Source organism: Lethenteron reissneri, chromosome 14 (assembly GCF_015708825.2).
Source record: "Lethenteron reissneri isolate LAM-NWPU_2019-01 chromosome 14, ASM1570882v1, whole genome shotgun sequence".
Lineage (NCBI taxonomy): Eukaryota > Metazoa > Chordata > Hyperoartia > Petromyzontiformes > Petromyzontidae > Lethenteron > Lethenteron reissneri.
In genome coordinates this window covers 12797750-12817570 of record NC_083792.1, presented here as the reverse complement: position 1 = coordinate 12817570, position 19821 = coordinate 12797750, and the positions used below count along the sequence as shown (strand labels likewise).

The 19821-nt window shown below is 43.0% G+C and overlaps 1 protein-coding gene across 4 annotated transcripts; it reads left to right on the top strand.

Annotated features, from left to right (window-relative positions):
• Window positions 1-624: 624 nt before the first annotated feature.
• LOC133342416 (uncharacterized) lies at window positions 625-17708 on the top strand. Of its 4 annotated transcripts, none has more exons than XM_061551583.1 (24): window positions 625-694; window positions 1164-1322; window positions 2116-2222; window positions 3480-3524; window positions 3737-3890; window positions 4237-4308; window positions 4421-4509; window positions 5146-5302; window positions 5864-5941; window positions 6852-6943; window positions 7057-7162; window positions 8411-8490; window positions 8870-8938; window positions 9717-9777; window positions 9941-9957; window positions 10200-10257; window positions 12062-12154; window positions 12726-12786; window positions 13033-13146; window positions 13352-13409; window positions 14080-14148; window positions 14265-14328; window positions 14774-14845; window positions 16146-17707. In XM_061551583.1, the coding sequence occupies exons 2-24, from the start codon at window positions 1266-1268 to the stop codon at window positions 16239-16241; spliced, it is 1869 nt and encodes a 622-aa protein (XP_061407567.1). In that variant the 5' UTR covers window positions 625-694; window positions 1164-1265; the 3' UTR covers window positions 16242-17707. The 4 variants fall into 4 exon arrangements, with proteins under 4 accessions (XP_061407567.1, XP_061407569.1, XP_061407568.1 ...); XM_061551584.1 differs by having other exon boundaries at window positions 677-795; window positions 16146-17708; XM_061551582.1 differs by lacking the exon at window positions 625-694 and adding an exon at window positions 819-986 and having other exon boundaries at window positions 16146-17708.
• The last annotated feature ends 2113 nt before the right edge of the window (window positions 17709-19821 follow it).

The window sequence follows — 19821 nt, the reverse complement described above, 5'->3', positions numbered from 1 at the left end:
CTCAGAGTGTTTCAAATCTAGAAATCTCAGAGCGTTGAACATTTTGCGGCAGCGAATTCTTGGCGCATATTAACAACCATTACATTACGCCTGGTAAACATTTACCGTGTGCCTGCTGACTGGGTTATCTCCACTGGAGTTGAGTATGAGGAACGATGGGGTCGAGACACATTGAGGACGTTTCTGTGAATAAAAGCGTGAATTGCCCTTTTTCGTGTTACTTTTTCCTGATTCCAGACTTAAATTTCGATTTAAAGCTTCTTTCGTGACTGCAGGGATTCATCTTCTTGGTTCTTTCGGTAAAGTCACGTAGAAGGGAAGTAATAAAATAATAAAAAAAAAACATAATAAAATAATTTTCACGACGTTTTGGCCACAACGCGTTTGAATGAGACGCTGTCTCCCCGACAGACCTGTTCTTCACCTGAGGACGGCTGCTTGCGTTGTGGCCGAAACGTCGTGAGAATTATTTTATTATGTTTTATTTTTATTATTTTATTCTTTCCCTTCTACGTGACTTTACCGAAAGAACCAAGAATATGAATCACTGCAGTCACGAAAGCTTTAAATAAAAAAATAAGTTTTAGAGAGTTAACTGGGGGGGGGGGGGGGGGTCACAAGACATCTGGACCGCCCTGTACAGTCGTTTGAACTTCAGCATCTGCGTGGCAATCAGCGTCGCCAACTTGACGTCGTAAGCGCCGTATAAAGTAGCTGTATAAAGTAGCTGAACGTGCCTTTTATTCAGACTTTAAATCTTCAACGATAAGTTTAATAGAGTTCAATCGTTCTGCCGTAAGCGATTTTATGAGCGTTGCAGATAAGTTGCAAAAAACGTGTACAGTATCTGATATAGTAATAATGCATTGGTAGTGCAGTATATTCAGTGATTATAGTTTGAGTAAACCAGTTCAATCTACGTAAACATTGATGAACGTGCAATGGATTAGCTTTCCTCGCTTTATCTTTTACTTGAATGCGGCAGTGTACGTGGACACGTTCGTTTTGTCGCACACTTAAACCACAACGGAAACACAAATGCCAAAGATTTCCGATGCAAAATCCTCTTTAAAAAGGTCTTGAGACTCGGCGAGCCTCTCCTGGATATATAATTACAATAAATTATTCTTGTTATCGTATCTTTGTTGTTATCCGTTCTTTAGGCCCGAAAGCGGAGCCACGGATTTTCCTGAATTCCCCGCCGGCGAGGGTCGCTCTCCCCCGGCACGGGGAGGCGGGAGGTGGGGGGGGGGAGACCGAGAACCATGATCTGTGTTATTTTGGTAGCAGGACACGGCACGCTGTTGGAAAATGAAATTAAGGTATTGCGCGAATTGCGTTGATTAATTGCACTGACCGACTTGTAAATAAATATCAGGGAGCACGAGAAACTCCCTATGCCCCTGCCCGAACGGCTATGAGTGTTTGTGGTTTAAGGGGGCTTTGTCGTCCACCCTGTCAGGGCAATCTCAAAGGAAAGTGTGACATCCTGTTGTACGAATGTGGGGTCATCTTTATTTAATAACCGATATTACAATATTTAAAGGCACAACCTGAATGTTAGGCTTTGCCCTCCACCTCCCAGTCATTTTGTGACTTTATCAAGTTTACTCAACGATAAAAGCTGCATTGTATATAATTAGTGACCTTAAGTCTTTCGTCACCATTACTCAGTCACCTGTGACCTCACCGTGTCTAATTTCCCCAAGTCTAAATCAAAACCGAACTCTTAACAGCCAAAAATCGGATAAGTTTACGTCTTTAAACCCCATAATACAATTCTGATGTAATGTGAATTCATGTAAATTTATATAAATTGTTCATATACCAATTCACAACTGTTTATATATCAGCTTTCTTAATTCCAAGTGTTTTCAGTACACTACAATCTAAATCACGTATAACGTGAGTCAATCTCTCTGCCCACTCTGCTCTGAAGAAGGGCCGTTTCCAAAAACATCAGCCTGCTATATATTTGTTATTCTCTAAAGCAATGCTATATACAGATGTTGTGGGGTTTTTTTATTTGCATAACCATTAAAAACCTGCAGCACTGCTTGATTGTGACTAACATCCTGTAATCACTCATATGTCCTGGCTGTGTTACGTCTGCAGAGAGACACGAGTGGGCTTTTTGCCCACTTGGAAGGGGTGCCAAAAGCCCTCTTGCCTGGTGTGGGCGGAAAGAAAATACTGGACTTCTGGTGGGAAGCACTACGCACGTAAGTTGCTGACATCTGTTCGTCCGCCCATTCAATCAAGTCGCTGCTCTATAGATCATGTGGAACAGGCGACCTATACTAGAACAATGATGTTTTCTCATCCAGAATTGCATGCCATAGAGGCATCTTCCTCTCTGATATTTATAGAAATACATTTGGATGCATGTGGCAATTATGTAAACTCACATGTCCCCGCTTTTCCACCTGTTTTCTTCCTATTGGCAGTGGTGTATCCTATTTTGACACCCACTGTTAGCCTTCCATCTGCAGTGTTTGTGGATTTTTTTTCCATAATTGAGGTCAATATGTTGTTGTGGCCAATGTCGTAGCTGCCATGTACCCTTTTTTCCTTCTGTTAGATGCCGTAGATTTTACAAAGTCAACACTTCCATAGTCTTACAATATCCCACCATCTGGTTTTCAGTCTTCCTCGAGGTCACCGACCAGTGGTGGTTGCCACTCCAATGCCTGTCTCTGTAACCTGCGCACCTCCATCCTGCACATGTGTCCCATCCATCACAACCTCCAGTGTACATGTACAACACTTTCTTGCCACTTATATTTCGGACTTACAATTACTTCTGTTTTACATTATATTCCTAACATCCTCCTAAAAAGCACCTCAAAATGCACTTACCACCCACTCAACACCAAAGCCCACTGCCTTCCAGATTTAAACATTTTGTGTGCTGGGCATTGGCCAGTGAGTTTCCATTCCTTGAAATATCACAAATTTGAAATGTTGGAGTTGAACAATTTCCGATAACAGTGGGAATTGATGGGGCATGTGTGCTGTGTTATCATTACATGTTGGTGTAATGTTTGGCATGCACCACCATCACTCCAGCGGTGGTGGCGGCGCATGCCTCTAATCCAACACTGGAGTCGAGGGTTGGCGGATTGCACAAATTTTGTGAACTCCCTTCCCGTGGGTGTTGAGGTGCTATACCCTGGCTTGGCCAGGAGAAAGCGGTACAGCACAAAGGTGAACTCGACCTGTCCCATCTGTATGGGCTATAAGTGATTTACCCCTCGCATGTGTGGGTTTTCTTCAGGTGCTTCAGTTTCCTCCCACATATAAACACTCATTAATTGGTTGATAACCCCTGCCTTCTTGCTTGTCTGTAATTCCTCGTGCTTCTGAGTCATTCTCTCTCTTCAAGAATGAGTCAATCAATACTTTGCGTGATGCAAGTTGGAATTATTATATTATTACATTGGTGTTCTCTAACCATTATTGTGAAACTCACTTTTTAGGAGGCAGCTGTTCAGTGAGGTGTACATGGTGACAAATGCTGACAAGTAGGTGACGTAAAATTTACTTTCATTCATCATTTTCAGAAACTTTGGCCTGTAATTTATTATCTCTGTTCAGTTCCATTTATTTTTCTCACCAGAAACACATATGGGAGATTGTTCTTCTGTATCTTCAATAACAATCAACAAATTACGTGTAAAAAAGCGTCGCAAAATGCACTTGCCACCCACTTACTCACACACCCACTGCCTTCCAGATTTAAACATTTTGAGCGCTGGGCAACAGCCAATGAGTTTCCTGTTAAGAACATTGTGAATGATGGGAGCAGCACAGAGGGCACGCGGCTCGGGGCCGTGGCAGACTTCCACTTGGCCGTGCGCACCAAGGCCATCGACGACCATGTCTTGGTGGTGAGATGGTGGGGACACATCTTCATTTACCATCGTCACTATTTCCCAAACGCTGGTCACTGCAGATCGGTGAAGGTGGGGAGAACGGACGTGGGAACACAGAAGTCCACTACAACAATGGATTTTGCTACACTTTCCTCTACTGCCCCCCAAACAGCCTTGCAGTCTGTAGTCTATAACAACTGTCATATATGATGGTCACTCATCCAAATAAGTGCTATCCAGGCTGAAACTAGCTTAGCTTTCTAGATCTAAAAAGATCAGCTGCATTCAAGGTGATTTGGTTATAGGCCAGTGTAGTAGTTTGTAGAAGAGTTAATGCTTTCTTTTTACTTCTGACCAACAGGTGGCAGGAGACATGCTGTGCGGTGACCAAAACTTTGACATCATCCAGGTCCTCAAATTTTTCCGGCTGAAGGTGAGCTCTGGATAATGATTGTGCAGATTATAAGCACACACACGTAGTGAACTCTGCAGGAACATACAGAAAGTAGTGCTCTACACAGGATTGTGTGAATTGTGCTGTTCAGGATGGAGAGCTGGCTATTTACTACGAAATGGAAGAAAGTGAAATCACCTCTTCCCGAGGAATTTTAGAGGTTTGCCCCATGACACACAGGTACTAATCTCACATCGACGTTTCCTCATAATGTTTCTATCTTAATGACATTAAAATTTCAAATGAGATCAAATTTTCCACTAATATGTCAGTTAAAACTCAAAAGTAATTAAAATAGATTAATTAAAATATATTATTTATTTTAATGTTGTATTTCTTTGAAAAAAATGTAAAACGTAATTTTATTATTATATCCTGGCACTCCGTGGTTCCAGCTTATTTGTCTGATCCCTGAGCCAACTAGAACCCTGAGAATGATTGTTTAAGGGCGCTTTATGAATTGAAATTATTATAGTGTGCTTATAACTTTATCAGACCTAACCATACCAAAATAACTCAACACATTCCTCAATAACACCGCAATAAATGAAAATATAATAACAAGCGGAATTTCTAACAGTGGCCATTCTTCATAGCTTTGAAGAACGTGTTGAGATTTTAGTAATTTGTGTTTGTGCTGCACTGCCAAAACAGTATCACCAAGTCATTTGTTTAATTGCAAATACAAGTCATATTACGATTCCACCAGTGCCACTCAATCAGGTGCAATTTTTTTTAAAATATATAACAGAGCAGTTTGATGGACAAGTTGGTGACTCCTGTTTTATAATTTGCTCTACGGGAATGGTTTTGCAGAATCCAACGTTTTTTTGAGAAGCCCAATCCCGGGGTGACTGGATCGCGTCTGGCGAGCGTGGTGTTCTACTGCTTTCGCAAGACGACGCTCACCACCTTCCCGGAGTTCCTTTCCCAGCAGCCACACCCTTCTGAGTGTGGCTTTGGAAAGTACATGGTGAGCAGATGGTATCACTCGCCTTCTTCGGGGAAAAAAAGCAGAATACTTTGATGTGGTGCGGTGACACAGTGGTTAATTCACTGCGCCATCAACCCAGCGGCCAGAATTCAATTCCTGGCTGTGGCTAATATTAGGGGAGAGTAATATATGATGGTCCCACTCTCCCACTTCACCTTCATCAACCTGCACTGACCAGATTGGTGAAGTATAGTTTAACAAAACTCATGACCGACAAAGCTTGGGGAATTCTTCATCCAACTTCGAAATGACAAATGGTTCTAAATTACTATTTTAATTACTGACTTTTAAACACTGTAATGTTATGTAAATATATGCATGTGTGTGGAACTTCTTTCACACCGTACGTAGACAACTTAGCTAATCGGAGGTGCGGGAGCATTTTAAATAAGAATTTTACAAATTGGTAATGATGTTAGAATATACATTTGTTTACTTCAAATAATGATTTATGTGTGGTAATTGACACCAATAGTGTGCACAAAGCAAAGTAATCGTTCATAGCCTGATTGTCTTGAAATGCTATCTTACCTTTGCTAGGAATGGCTGGTTAATGAATCAGATATTCCTGTGTATGGCATGAAACTGCCTGGAGGATTCCACCTAATTGGACAAGTGGTAAGCATTGGATGTTCTTATTGCACTGCACTTGCTGGTGCAGTAATGTTGTAACAACTCACATAATATAATTTTCTAGAATTTAATGAATATTTATGAAGACACTGCATGTGCATGGATCGCTGTATTTTCTCTATGTTTGTTGACTCCGTATGATCTTTTGTGCCTTTTCACTTCTTCCCGTCTGTCTCTTCACTCTGATAGGTTTTGTATTTTACGTGTGTATTTGCAAGTCGCTTTTTAGAGACGATGTTGCATTTCAGCAATTTATAAATGCAAATAAGTGTCCTTAAAACCAATCTTACAACCATGGAAATAATGTAGATATTAAACATTTTGTGCTAATCAATTTGTGAATAAATGCATGTATTAGCATATGCTTAATGTAGTTTTTTGTACACATAGAAGACTGGTCCTCTCCTGCTGTTCAGGGTTATTCAGGGTTTTGTTAATGCCTATGACCAAGTCACCTAGGATGCACTCGACCTCTGCAGATCTTGGAAACTAAGCAGGCTTGAGGTTGGATAGTGCTTAGATAGATGACCACCATCCATAACAGTTATTATAGGCTGCTACACACTACATGGTGGGCAACAGAGGGCAGTGCAGAAATATCAACAGTTGTGCTGTACTTATATGTGCCCGCATGTTCCCTGCTTTTACCAAACCTCACCCGACTAGCATTGTCCGGTATCATCAAGTAGCCCTCACCACCCACATTGTGGTGGCAGGCCTACTTACGTTTACAAAGGGCCGTAGATTTACATGTGTGACCCCCGGTAAGTGGAGTGAATTTATTTAAACTACTTAAGCAGAATTAATTGTTGCAGTGTACATAGCCGATGTGACTGTCGTTGGAGGCACTTCCATTTGGTCAACCTAAAAAGAGGTCTGCATCCATACCGCACAGGGCCTGTCTGACTACCAGAAGTGGCTCAGCTACTACTCGGAGAGACACTGTGACGTGAAGCATCGCCCCATAACGTGCCGCGCATACGCCAGGTGACCCAACAGTTTCCGTTATGTAATTTAATTTGCGTGTTTTTCGACCATTTTTTTATTTAGTTGTGACATTTAATTGTGTTTGCATCCGCGTGTCTGTGTTTTATGTACAGAGTAGGACTTATGGGAAACCCTTCAGACGGGTTTCACGGTAAAACCATCGCGATGACGATCGCCAATTTCTGGGCAGATGCCACCATCACGGAAAGCAAAACTTTGGTACGTTTATTTGCAATTCAAGCTCGTATGTGCGTGCGCACGTGTGTCCATGGGATTTGCAGACATGGAAATTTTGTATTAATAGTGATAAAGAATGTACCAAGCTTGTGCTATTCAATCAAAAAAGTATGTCTTGTATACATGTATGATACAATAAAAATACAATGCAACTTTTATTTATTTTACTTCTAAATCTCAAGATGCTGTACTGGTATCCTGCGAAAAGGAGAGATGGTCATAACCAGAGGAAAATATGACATTTTGGAGCGTAAAACTGTACAGAGGCAGAGACCACAGATGGATGTGAGTTACAGACTATGGGGGCAAAAGAGGAGAAAGAGTGACCTCCCACCGAGTGAAGTTTGACTGGGAGCTTTGTTCATAGATAGTCTTGATTGCTGGAGCAGAGAGTGTGCGTGGAGGGGAGTATAAGGATATTGTAGGGGAGAGTTAGGCAGATGTTGAGGGAAATCTTTGTAATCTGTGAATCGTCACACCTACAGCCATGTGATTGCTTTACTTGCTCTATGCCATCGTGATGATTTATATAGTCTTATTAAATCAAACACAGTAATTACTAATAATAGGTTTTTCCCCTTTTTTCTGGCAACAAAACAGGTGTTAAGATGTTAAAACACCAAACTAAAACAACTTTACAAGGAATCATGTCTGCATTAACCACAATGCTTGTGGTCAGAATGCATTGTTCTTGAATTGTCCTTGAAAAGTAATGACTCCGTAAACACTCAAATTCGAGAAGCGTTTAACTGCTCGCGTTTCTGTTACATTGCACAATAGCAAAAATGCTTGTTTGGCAAATTATGGGCAAATTGCTAACAACATTAATTATGCATAAAATGCTGAGTTTGATGCAGTGCCATAAAAAAAGCCACAACCCACAATAACGATAAAGAGATTTTGAAGTTGCATTTGTGCGTGACTCTGTGGCTCTCCAGAGGCATGTGACATCCCCTTGTGGCATTCCTCCTGTGTGGATTAATAAAGCATCAGTACAGTAATGTCACCAGAGCATGATGAAGGACCTGAGTTTACACTCAATTTGTTTCCCTCCACGAAGCTTCAAGTCTAAGGTAGTCAGCCTCAGACACACGTTCCAGTGATGTAGCTACAGGATAACAGCTGTTAAATGTCCCGCACTTCCGATTAGCACGGTTGGCTACGTACGGTGCAAAAGAAGTTGCATATTTAATGCCCCCCACCCCCCTTTTCCTCTCTCATGTACCGTAGGTTCTGGTTCCGCACCCCTTGAACGACCCGACGGAGTTTGGAAGTCTGCACGACCTCCATGGCATCAGCAGGAAGGAGGGGTCAGTGTTTGTCTTCACTCCAAGATGAGAGTGTTCCAATCGAAGATTACTATAAGTGCATAACCCTGCCACTACCCAATAATTCCTGGGTTGCTTATGAAAACTGTTGCTGTGCATGTAGGCATGAGCATACATTGGGTAGCAGTACACATCTATGACCATTATACCAAGGATAGGAAATCGTTTTTAAAATTGCCTACTTAAGCTGTAATATTCCAAAAGGTGGTCAACATTTCCCTGCACCTTTGCATATGGGAATTTAGTTGAGCTAGCATTTAGGAAGTGCTAGTCTGGTACACTCAGAAATGCAAATAAATACCTGCATAAGTTAACGTTTAACTTATTGGGTTGTATGTAATGTTGCTGTTTGTGATGATAGATACCTGGGCGGCTTGAGGTTGCTCCAGGCCACTTGCAAGAGGTTTTACCACTACTGCGCCGAGCATGGGTATGATGTCAACCTTTGCTATACGCATATGTCTCATCCATGTTTTCACGTGAGGCAAGGTTTGACTGTGAACCAAGCACTTAGGTGTGAAGCCACTGTTAGGTGGGGGCAGCTACCACGGAGAAAGACCTTGTCCAGAGAACGTCTCTCTGGAGAATTTAGGTGGCTCTCAGATGGAAACTATTCAGTGCTGCCTATTTTTTTGACCATTTAAATTAAGTCATTTGATGAACTACTCACATGCGATGTGAATTGGTCAGGAGATGGCAGTGGCTTTGTGAACCTCTGAGTTCAGTTCATTTCATTTATTAGGTATAGCCCTGTGAGCCATTCGGCTCTTGAATCGGGTGCAACCGCAACAAACAAAAAACAAAAACATGAACAAGAAAACATCTTAAAGTGACTATGTGAAAACAGAAAATCCAAGAAAAGACAGCAAAAATGATGAGTGTTATCCACTCATATGTATTTTCTCCAGGTGCTTAAATTTCCTCGCACACACAAAAAAAAACACTTGAATATGGATTTGACCAATACAAGACCTTTGTGATTAAGAGTATTGATACTAAGCCTGTCTTTGGAAAATCAAATACATGTTTTGTTGTTGCTACCATAAAGGCCGTCTCAATTGCTGTCCTCCAAGATGTCATTCTGTAGACAAGTTGATTGGACAATTTCTGGTTGCTTACGTTGCAGGAATCAAATTGTATTGCATGTGATTTTGTACCTGCATGACGGCACATGTGTGTGTGTGTTTATAATTACATTTATTTCATAGAATTGCATTGGCAAAGCGGAACTTCACACTGAAGTATGACACCAACATTCCACGACAAGTGGTGAGTGCATGATGAGGTTCACTAGCTTTTCTCTGATTTTGCATTGCATTAATACACTTATTAGTTTTGGCTGCAGTTGATTGAATTTACATTGTGCACAAGATAAACTAATGGAAAGCATGTAAACACACACATCCCATCCAATTATTATTTGTTCCTGCAGGGCCTTGCTGGCAGCAGGTAAATGATTTAATTTAACAACTACATTCATGAAGCAAATAGCTACTCACAATATTGAATCGTCAATATACATTTGCATGAAATATTTTTAGACATAATTTATTGAAGGTAATTTTAAACCAATAAGTCTGCAATGCGTTCACGGGTTGTGCCGTGTGTTTGGCGCAATGTCCGACGTTTAATTCCACGTTTCTTTGAACTACTTCGGGAACATTAATTTTTGTTTGTTTATTTGTGTGCAGCGCGATTGTTACTGCAACGGTGAAGTGTTTGATGAGATTCTACAGCTTGACGGATGATGTAAGTGCTGTACCACTTCCCATGTAACATCACCATCTGCAATGTGCTCCATTTAGACTAATGAAATACATCCAAAAGTCAAAGCAGTGCTTCCCCCAACATATCGATGCACCAAGTACTTTGCACAAGGGCTGCATAAATATTTATTGAATGAATGCATTCATTATCTACGACAGGCGTTCTATTCCCAACTCAGGCGCCTTTGTCTGGAGTGGCTGAATAGAACTTTCAAATACTTCTGGCTGGCCACACATTAACACGCACTTCAGTCACTGCCATTACTGCAAGGACCACTTGCCGTCACAGAAGTGACCAAGCATACAAAAAGTATAAAGTGTTGCCGGGACCCGATCTTCTTTCGTATGGCTGATGCAGATGCAGAGCAACAGGTACACATGCAAGTGGCCAAGCCAGACAACCGCATCAGGAGCAGTGGAATGTATCGCGGCTAAGATTAGTGCAGCTAAGATGCTTGCGGTGATGGACGGCTATTGTGTGCGGGCCGTTTAGGAGTGATCTGCCTCATCAGGGGCTGTATGAAATTAAATTGCATTCCTGTATGTGGCCCGTGGGCTGTAGGTTCCTCATCCCTGATCTTGAACTTGCCTTGACTTGTGGTGGGTGACCTCTTATTAAAACATGGTGCTCTGATGCCATTATTTCAATTGCTTTATGTCAAAGAAGAACACGTTTATACAATCTGCACTTATTGTATTATGCTTGTTTACCCAGGAAAGCCTCACTGAATCCCAATGGTCCTTTTCAGGAGGGTTCCTGCCAAAAAATTTCAGTCGGGGATCATGTTGCTATTTGTAATCCCAATTGAGTAATTTGCAGGTAATTTTCAGCATTGAAATATGTGGCCAATACCAGGTGCATTGTATGGTTTTTAGCTATGGGAAGAATCCAGGGAACCTTCGAGGAAACCCGTGCAGAACAGGGGGAGAACATTCAAACACCACACAACAAGGCACCCGAGTCAGGATGTGAACCCAGGACCTTCTTGCTGAGGCACAAGATGTTATACTACTGCGCCACCTCACTGCCCATATTTTATTCAGTGTTCATTGTATATGCTTTATATGATGTAATTCGCTCCCCTATATGTGTTATCAATTGATTTTAAAAGTTGTCATGGAAAAGTGAAGTCGTTTTCTGCTAAGGAGTCCTATCAGTACATTTAATCAACACTGAACATTTGATGAAGTTCCTTATTTGCATAGCACTTGACCCAGTAGAGTCAGCAGGTCAACATTTTAGATGAAGTATTAGCACTGCGTAGGTCTTCGTGGTTGTGCTGTGTAGTTCTCCGATGTGTGTTTGGGTTGTACCGCATGTTTTGCTCAGCGTGACGTCCGACATTTTGCTCGTGGGGCCTGAAGAAAGTTCCAAACGACGTAGAGCGAAACGTGGCACATTTTTCCGAACCATACGTGGTACAACCCGAAACGCACATCAGGGCATTTTAAAACAAGTAATGCTGTTCACCTTTGCTGCAATAAATTTCACGTGATAAGCTACTTAGTTGAGCTATCATTTGTAACCAGGTCGCTTTTGAGAAATAAGCTCATAGCTCAGTGTGCTTTACGTGTTAAGATAAAAATATTGTTTAGTTTTATTCACATATATATGTTTTAGTTATTTGTTTACCTTTCCTCTACTTTTCACTCCTATTGTGTTTTTGTATTGCTGTTGTAACGTTCTGACCTGCCCTCACTAGACATCTGTGAAAATTAGTTTTGTAGCTCATTGCATTTCCTGCCAGCGTAAATAAATATTCTGAATCTGCTCTCGACTGTGCCAGGACCTTCCCAAAGCGGCACGTGCAAACTTCATCCTGGGGGTGGAAATGGACGAGCTGTTCATCAACGCCGGCCTGCAGGACCGCGTGGTGCAGGTGTGAGCAACGTCTGGATGGGCGGTCCTGGGGCCGTCTGGAACGCTCTTCTTTCCGACATTAAGATGCCACTGGAACGATGCACTTTTAAGTCTAGATTGAAAACGAATTTCTTAAGAACTGTTGTTTTCTGTTTAGTTTGTTGTTCTTTCCCCGCACCTCTGATTAGCACAGTTTTTTACGTACTGTGTTAAAGAAACCCAACATAAATACAACATTTATTTAACGAAGGATTTTGTGCGGTCGACTGGCGACAGGGCTGACACCATCATCTTGCTGTTTTTGAGAGCCCAGTTTAATCACATGCGGCTGCTGTGATTCGAACCCAGGATCTTGGTGGTGCCAGCTCAGAGCTCCTGAGCCTCGTCCACCCAACTACCTCTGGAAATTCCCCGTTGTTGGGACCAGTTTTCTCCAGTCACCTCCCACTAAATAGTGCTGTATAAAGATTTGGTTAAGGGACATCTCACTGTCACTCCACCGAGGGACATTAAACTATAATAACATTTGGTGTGAGCTCAACAATGGTTGTCTTACTCTAACCCATATTGTTGATTCACTTGTGGTGTAGGTTTACGAAGGTCTTGTCTACATGGATTTCAGTAAAGAACTAATGGAAGAACAAGGCTTCGGCAAGTATTATGAATGGGTAGACAAACCCCAGTTGTCTTCTGTTATTACTTCATAGTTGAACTTTTGCATAGAATGATAAACTTTTAATAACACTCATCACACACTTACATACCATTACAGTAAGTAACTTATTCTCATATTGAGACCTCAATTATTAATTGACAAACTGTAGTTTGTTATTTGGCCTCCTTTTCTTCAAGGTAAGCCTCGACGACTTGTCAATTGTCTCATTCTGCCCCATACAGGAAACTACGTGAGCATGCCGATGGACTGCTTGCCCGAGTTCTGGCTGGCTTACCTGGGAGACCCCAGCGATTCCGGAAAGATCCACAGCGACGTGAGACAACGGTGGCTCAACGGCAAGTGGCCAAACGTTTATATATTGCATCTTTTATCTCAGAACAATACTTTGTGTTTGATTAAGATAATAATTCTTCAGTAATATAAACTGGATTCATGTAATAATTGAATTATTGCTTTCTATACCAGACATATTTATATCCTTGAAGAATGTCGGTCTTCGAAGTAAGATTGTCTTCTTATTCGCTGACATTTGCTCAACAGGTGATCAGGACGTGGTGGAAGCCATGAAGACGTTTGCAGAACTAACGGATCAGGCAAAGTATGGCATCGATGTTACGGTTGTGGTATGCAATGCGAGGTTAATGCTTGCGGAATGTGGCACGGCTCTTCCAGCCCTGTCATTGCCCAGAAGCTGGCAGTGAATCTTGCCCCTCTTAACAGCTGCGTTATTCTGGACTGTAGGCAACTGCACTGTTTCACAAGGCCTTCTCAAGGCAATTTCAAGCTGAATAGACGTTGGCAAAGGATGCGAAAGACCACATTGCTACGTTTACTCACGTGTTGCATGGGTGGAGCGGTGGCATAGTGGCGAGCACACTTGCACTGGAAGCTCTGTCACTCGAGTTCTACTCCTGCCCGCAGCTTATATTAGTGGTGAATGAGTAATTTAACCAGTTCTTGGTGCCCCCTTCACTCACCCGCACTGACCAGGATGGTGAAATATGGTCAGACAATCCCCATGACTGATACGGGAGTCGGGGGGGGGGGGTGCAGGCTTTGTCTATTAGTGTGTTGACAAAGGAATAAACATTATTATGTTAATATAGTGATTGGTTTATACCAAAGACTATCGACTGTTTGCGTGTTATTTAATTACTTTCTGTATAACAAAAATAATGCATGCATTGACAAAAGGGCTATGAGTTACTTATATATGATTATATGTTGCTATAACAACTGCGTCGATGTTTATTGTGATTCTCATGCAGAATGGCATTGGAGACGAGCAACTGGACTCTGCTTGCTGAACTGATGAATCAGAATTTTGACCTGAGAAGGTAAGGTTCAATGGTTTAAAGCACGGATTTGTATAAACACGCAAGGCTGTTGCACCTGCATCTGTGTTTACTTTTGGTTCTTAATGTAAACAGACATTTCATTTTGCGTGTTCCAGGTCACTCTACACCGATGCCTGCCTGGGTTCTGCTAATTTAAACATGGTCGAGCTCGCCAGACAGGTAAGTCCTAACACGCATGCTTATATTATAAAAAAATCCATGTTTTTCATAACTACAATAAACGACATGAAGAATAAATTTCACATGATATACATAACGTATTTAAAGCTTTAATTTTTAATGAATTATCATTTACTTTTAGAAAATAACATTAATTTTTTGTTGACCATGTTATTGCTGAAAATCCACCACAACGATGGATTTGCACAACTGCTCGTGACTTCCAACAAAATAGTTTTCATTTTATCAACGACAGCTGAATCGACCCCTAACAAGGAATGATTAATTTCCCGACTTTCTAATTGTGAGCCTTGTCGCTTCATTTCTCGGTGGGATTTTCCCATCATGGACTAGATATTTCATTCATTGCAGTGTTTATGAACTTTCACGATCCGTGCTGCTGCTGTTGTTGTGCATGTCGACGAGTGCCTCCATTGTGTTGCAGTTTGGCGCAGCGGTGAAGTTTCCAGGAAGCGGTGGGGCCGTCGTGGGAGTGAGCGCTGACCCACTGAGGCTGGCGAGTGCCCCATGTTTTCATCCCTCCACTCGTCCGCACCTGCCATCGCGGGGCCCGCATTGCTGACGCGTGTCCCGATGGGTCTCCTGGCCGAAACTGTGGCTGCGTTTTGGCCATCTGTTTCCTTTCCGTCTTTCATGCTTTTTAAAGGAGAACACTGTCGTGGCGCGAATGAATTTGTTTGTGTGTGGGGAGCGGTAGTGTAGCGGTTAGCGCGCTGCACTACGAACCCGGCAACCCGAGTTCGATTCCCGCTCACGGACAACATCAGTGACGATTATCTGAGCTGCTCCTGGGCCTCCCCTAGGTTGACTCAGCCTCAAATGAGTACCTGGTGTGATGTGTAAACATCACCACTGGGGAGACAAAGGCAGTTGGTCGTGGTGCTGGCCACCCACCCCCTTATGTGCTGTGTGTACCTTCATATGTGCTCACTAACAGCACTTGCCCCAAATATCTGTGAAGGATATATGGGGGATCTTCGTCTTGGTATGCACACCTGTGTTGTTTCAAAAGTGACCTATGGCATTTTACTCAAATTTTTCCCTTTCTGCTCACCCCAAACTTTTTTTACATGTTTCCGCAGAAAAACAATTCTGTGAGTTTAAATATCCGTGTCCTTGTGTGTTGTAGAGTTGTCCACCTTGTGGCTGCAAATGCAACAACACATCTTTTGCTAAATTGGCATACAGGTTGGAATTTGACACTGCAATTTCCCTTGTTAATCCACTCCTAGTATAATTGACAGTCCTTTTGTTACTGTACTGCTAAATGAAGGACTCTACATGCCATGTCGGTCATGTGAGGGTGTTTTTGCCATACTTCACCATGCAGAGCGGTGCTTGATGGTGAAGTGGAATTGGTGGGGGTGTGGGGCCTGGTACAGATATAATTCGTTACTGATGTCATCTGAGACCACGAATTGAACTGAGGTTTCCAGGCTCATAATGTAACATGCTTAGAAAGTGTGATGGCAGGATACATTTTAAATGATTTAATCCTGTGTTCTAACTGTGGTTACATAACTAATTGTTTAGAAGCTTGAAACACCTGCTTTCCCTTATTTACGCCTCTACAACACATTTCTTAAAAAGTATAAACAAGATACATTTACGATATTCCTAGCATCTGTGATATTATGTCTTGTCCGCTTCGTGAGACCAGCCACCTCACAATGAGCTTTTGTCTGAATGTTTTTTCAATCAGAACTCTGTTTGCACATATACATGTACAACCAGAGTTCTGTGTGATTCGCCCAGGAAGTCGGCATTGCTCATGATTGTGATCGTCCTCGTTGCAGGCGGAGATGAAGAAGGCTTTCCAGCAGCGTGGTTACGTCGTCTGCGACGTCGTGCCCTACGACCCCAGCACCAAGGGCAGCACGACTTCAACCTGACACCCCCGAAAGAGGCGGGGCGCACTTGCCAACCGCACGGCCGCCGTGCCTCTCGTCTCCAGCTGATGTCACTTGAAGCTTTTATCTGCATTGCCCATCGCCTTACAATTATCGGAACCGTTGCATGCATCTCAGAAGCGTTTGTCTCGGAACGGCATTCAATGGGCGAGTCCTGATTAGGCCCGTTCTCTTGGCACCATTGCGATGCAGCTGTGCTCCTGAAATTTCTCAAGATCCATATGTGTAGAAGTCGAGTCCAAGTGTGATTGCATGCTCATTGAGCATTTAGACAGTGCTCATCTCCTGCCTACAACCCATGAGCCAATGGTGGAAATTCCACATTGCTATGACGGGGACGAGTCTATAGAAGAAAATCAATGTTGACTAATTCTAGATTTGAAGTTGACTACCCCCCATAGTGGCACTCTTTCTATTGACCCTGGATGGACAATGGCTGCCGAGTCAACCTCCAAACAGGATTTGAACTTGCAACCTTCTGGTGTATGTATTGCATGTTGAACTTCTTTCGCACCATACTTAACCAACCATGAGCCACTTGCATGCCAGGTGAGCCGCCAGGATGGTTGATGTCGGCAAGGTGCATCTGTAATATGTAACAACTTAAGAGTCGTGAAACTCAATTGTTTTACCGCCAATGGTACACAAGCACAAAGTGGTCACTTTTTGTTTGCTCTTGATAGTTTTTTATCACATTTTTTCGCGCAGTGTTTAAGCTGAAGCCATTATTTGTCAACCTCATAACTCTCTTTGGTTCTTTCGGTAAAGTCACGTATAAAGAAAAAAAATATAAGATTGAACCTCATTATAACTTTAGCTGAATGTTAATCATTTGAGTCTGTGACTTGAAAAGTGCGCCAGAGATAATCTGTTTTAAGCGAGCATTAATTACTTCACGCTTCTAGAGATGTCGGTCGTGTTCATATTTGACGAGCACTGGATTAGAATGAGACCAGTGATCTGTGTGATGGGAAATTCACTGAAATGTAGTTTTTTTCAAAATGTGTTGCAGCCAATATTTGGCAATACGTTAATGAATAAGGCGCTTGAGCCCATGAACACTCAACACTTCAATAATATTTTGCATAAGATGCAAACACTTTTTTAATACTATAATTACAATAAATTAAGTTTCACTTATCAGATGTACACTTATTTTCATTTCAAGTTGCTAATGTGGTGGGCAGAATTGCTGCTGTATGAAGCATTACATTGTACGTGCGTTGCCTTTTTTTCCCAATGTTGGCTCTGGTGAAGTGGACGATGCGATGCAATTTGCATTTAGATTTGGAATTACAATACGTATTTATGTCGTGTATCTGCCAACCCAACTGATTGAAACAGTAGGCGAGTTTGATTCTGAAATACTTTTACTGCATACTGATTTTCAAAGCTATTCATTGCCGCTTTGTAATAATAAAAACTAATCTGTGATGCTATTTTCGTTTTGAAAATCAGTTTGTGGTACATTGGTTTAAAAACAGCCTACCGCGTAAAGCTGTAGGATTGACAAGTTAGATATACTAAGTGCAGATCCATATCAAGACGCTAAACAAAACCCAGCCGTGCACAACACAGCGAAGCCACAGAACACGAGATCCAACGTTTTAATGTATAACGCTTCACACTGCGTTACTGAGCACAGCGATGTAGACTTCTTTCAAAGTACAAATGCACGTGTAAAGCCTAATTGTCAATCCACGGCTGTATGAGGGCATCACCATGCGCCTGCGTAGTGATCAACTTCCAAGACACGTCGTGGAGAAGGCTTCTTTTTTATTATCACACTTTAAGCACAACAACTGGGCGATACATCTATGCGACGTTCTACGTAGCTACACAGAGCCGACCCTTCTGCACAACGGCATCGTCGGCGTCCAACTACACAGCTGTGTGACTAGTGCAGCGACGGCGACGATGAGAGCCTCGCAGAAGATCGGCCACGTGGCCGGACGACGAAGAGAGATGACGGCAAGCAACGACGCAGCCAGGACCCAGGACCGCAACAGCACCGAACCTCTGTGCTGTTCGGCCCCTCTTATATACACCCTGGCGCAGCCAAGCCACGCCCCTGGCCACGCCCCCTTCCAGAACCTTCGAGCAGGTTCCCGACTGACTCCGCCTCTCACCTTTACCCCAGACACGCCCCCCTCATAATGAGACATTATTACGTAACTTGCCCATAACGCATTACCCCTTCAGGCCGACAGGTGGCACCCTGTCATTACACTTGTGCAGGTCGTGAGGGTAATTGACCATGCTTCACCACGCTGGTCGATGCATTGTTATGCACTGCCCTCTTTTACACCACCACGTGGCCCCGCAGCCTATCATCAGAATATTTATAGTGGAGGAATGCGATGAGCTATAAAGCTCTTTTTTCACAGATGTCCAGAAGGGGTAGGGGGTAAGAACGTTACAACAACAAACATTACAAAAACATGATAGGAGTGCAAAGTACACTAAAGGTAAACAAATCTCCCAAACACAACACAACCATCTTCATCCTACCAGGCAAAGCCCACCGAAGTATTAACTTATTGTTCAAAAGCGCCGTGGCCATAAATGACAGCAAAGTGGCTTATCATTTGGACATTTATAGTAGCAAAATAATCTCGTCTAAACGCATGTTTACGATGGTCACCCATCCAAGCACGTTCGCGCTCGGGGCTCAACCATACTTTAGTTTCTCAGGTCAGTTCACGTCGGAAATATTTTCGGTACGAAATTTGGTCACTGGCAAACGTACACGTAAAGGTATATCCATTAAAACTTGATTTGGAGCTTTCGTCACTGCAGGAATTACTCTTTGGTTCTTTCGGTAAAGTCACGTAGAAAACATTATACACGAGGCTGACGGGGCGCGCCTTAATTGGCATGCGCCTTGTAAGCTGATAGCCAAAGGGTATTGAATTCACGTCCGTGCTCGTGTGTGCATGCATCGCGTTAGTAGCAGCAGCCTGTGTGCCAGCACCACCACGCAGTGGTCCTGTCCGCTCGTGTCGAGGGGGCAGCGTTGAGCGCCAATGTCGTGCTGTGTGCAGCTCACGATGATCAACCAGCACGGCTACTCTGCTGTTGAGCGTTGATGTCGTCTGCGCCGTCTGTAACTTGAGTAGAGACCTACATCCTCATCAGCTTGGAATTGCTACAGCCATTGCCCTGCCCTTTAATGCAGCTGATTGTCCGTACCTTTTTGCCTTTGTCTAATATCTACGTGCTCGCGAACAGCACTTGCCCCAACAGTCTGTTAAGGCTGTACGGGGGATCTTTGTCCTTGTTTTGTGTGTTATTTATGGCAGCATCTGCCCCCACCGATGTGGGGTTGCCTCCACCGGGGAATCATTTTCTCCGTGGTCGTGGTGGTGCAATGGTTCGTGCAAAGCCAGCAACACCGGGCGTCTGATGAGGTTGCTTCCCGGCCATGAGGGGCCGTCCATAAATGACGTCACGCGATTTTGGACGATTTTTGACCCCCCCCCCCATCGTCACACGGCGTCACAAAAAGTCAGACCCCCCCCCCTCAAATATGACGTCACAAAGCTCTGCCCCCCCGCCAAAT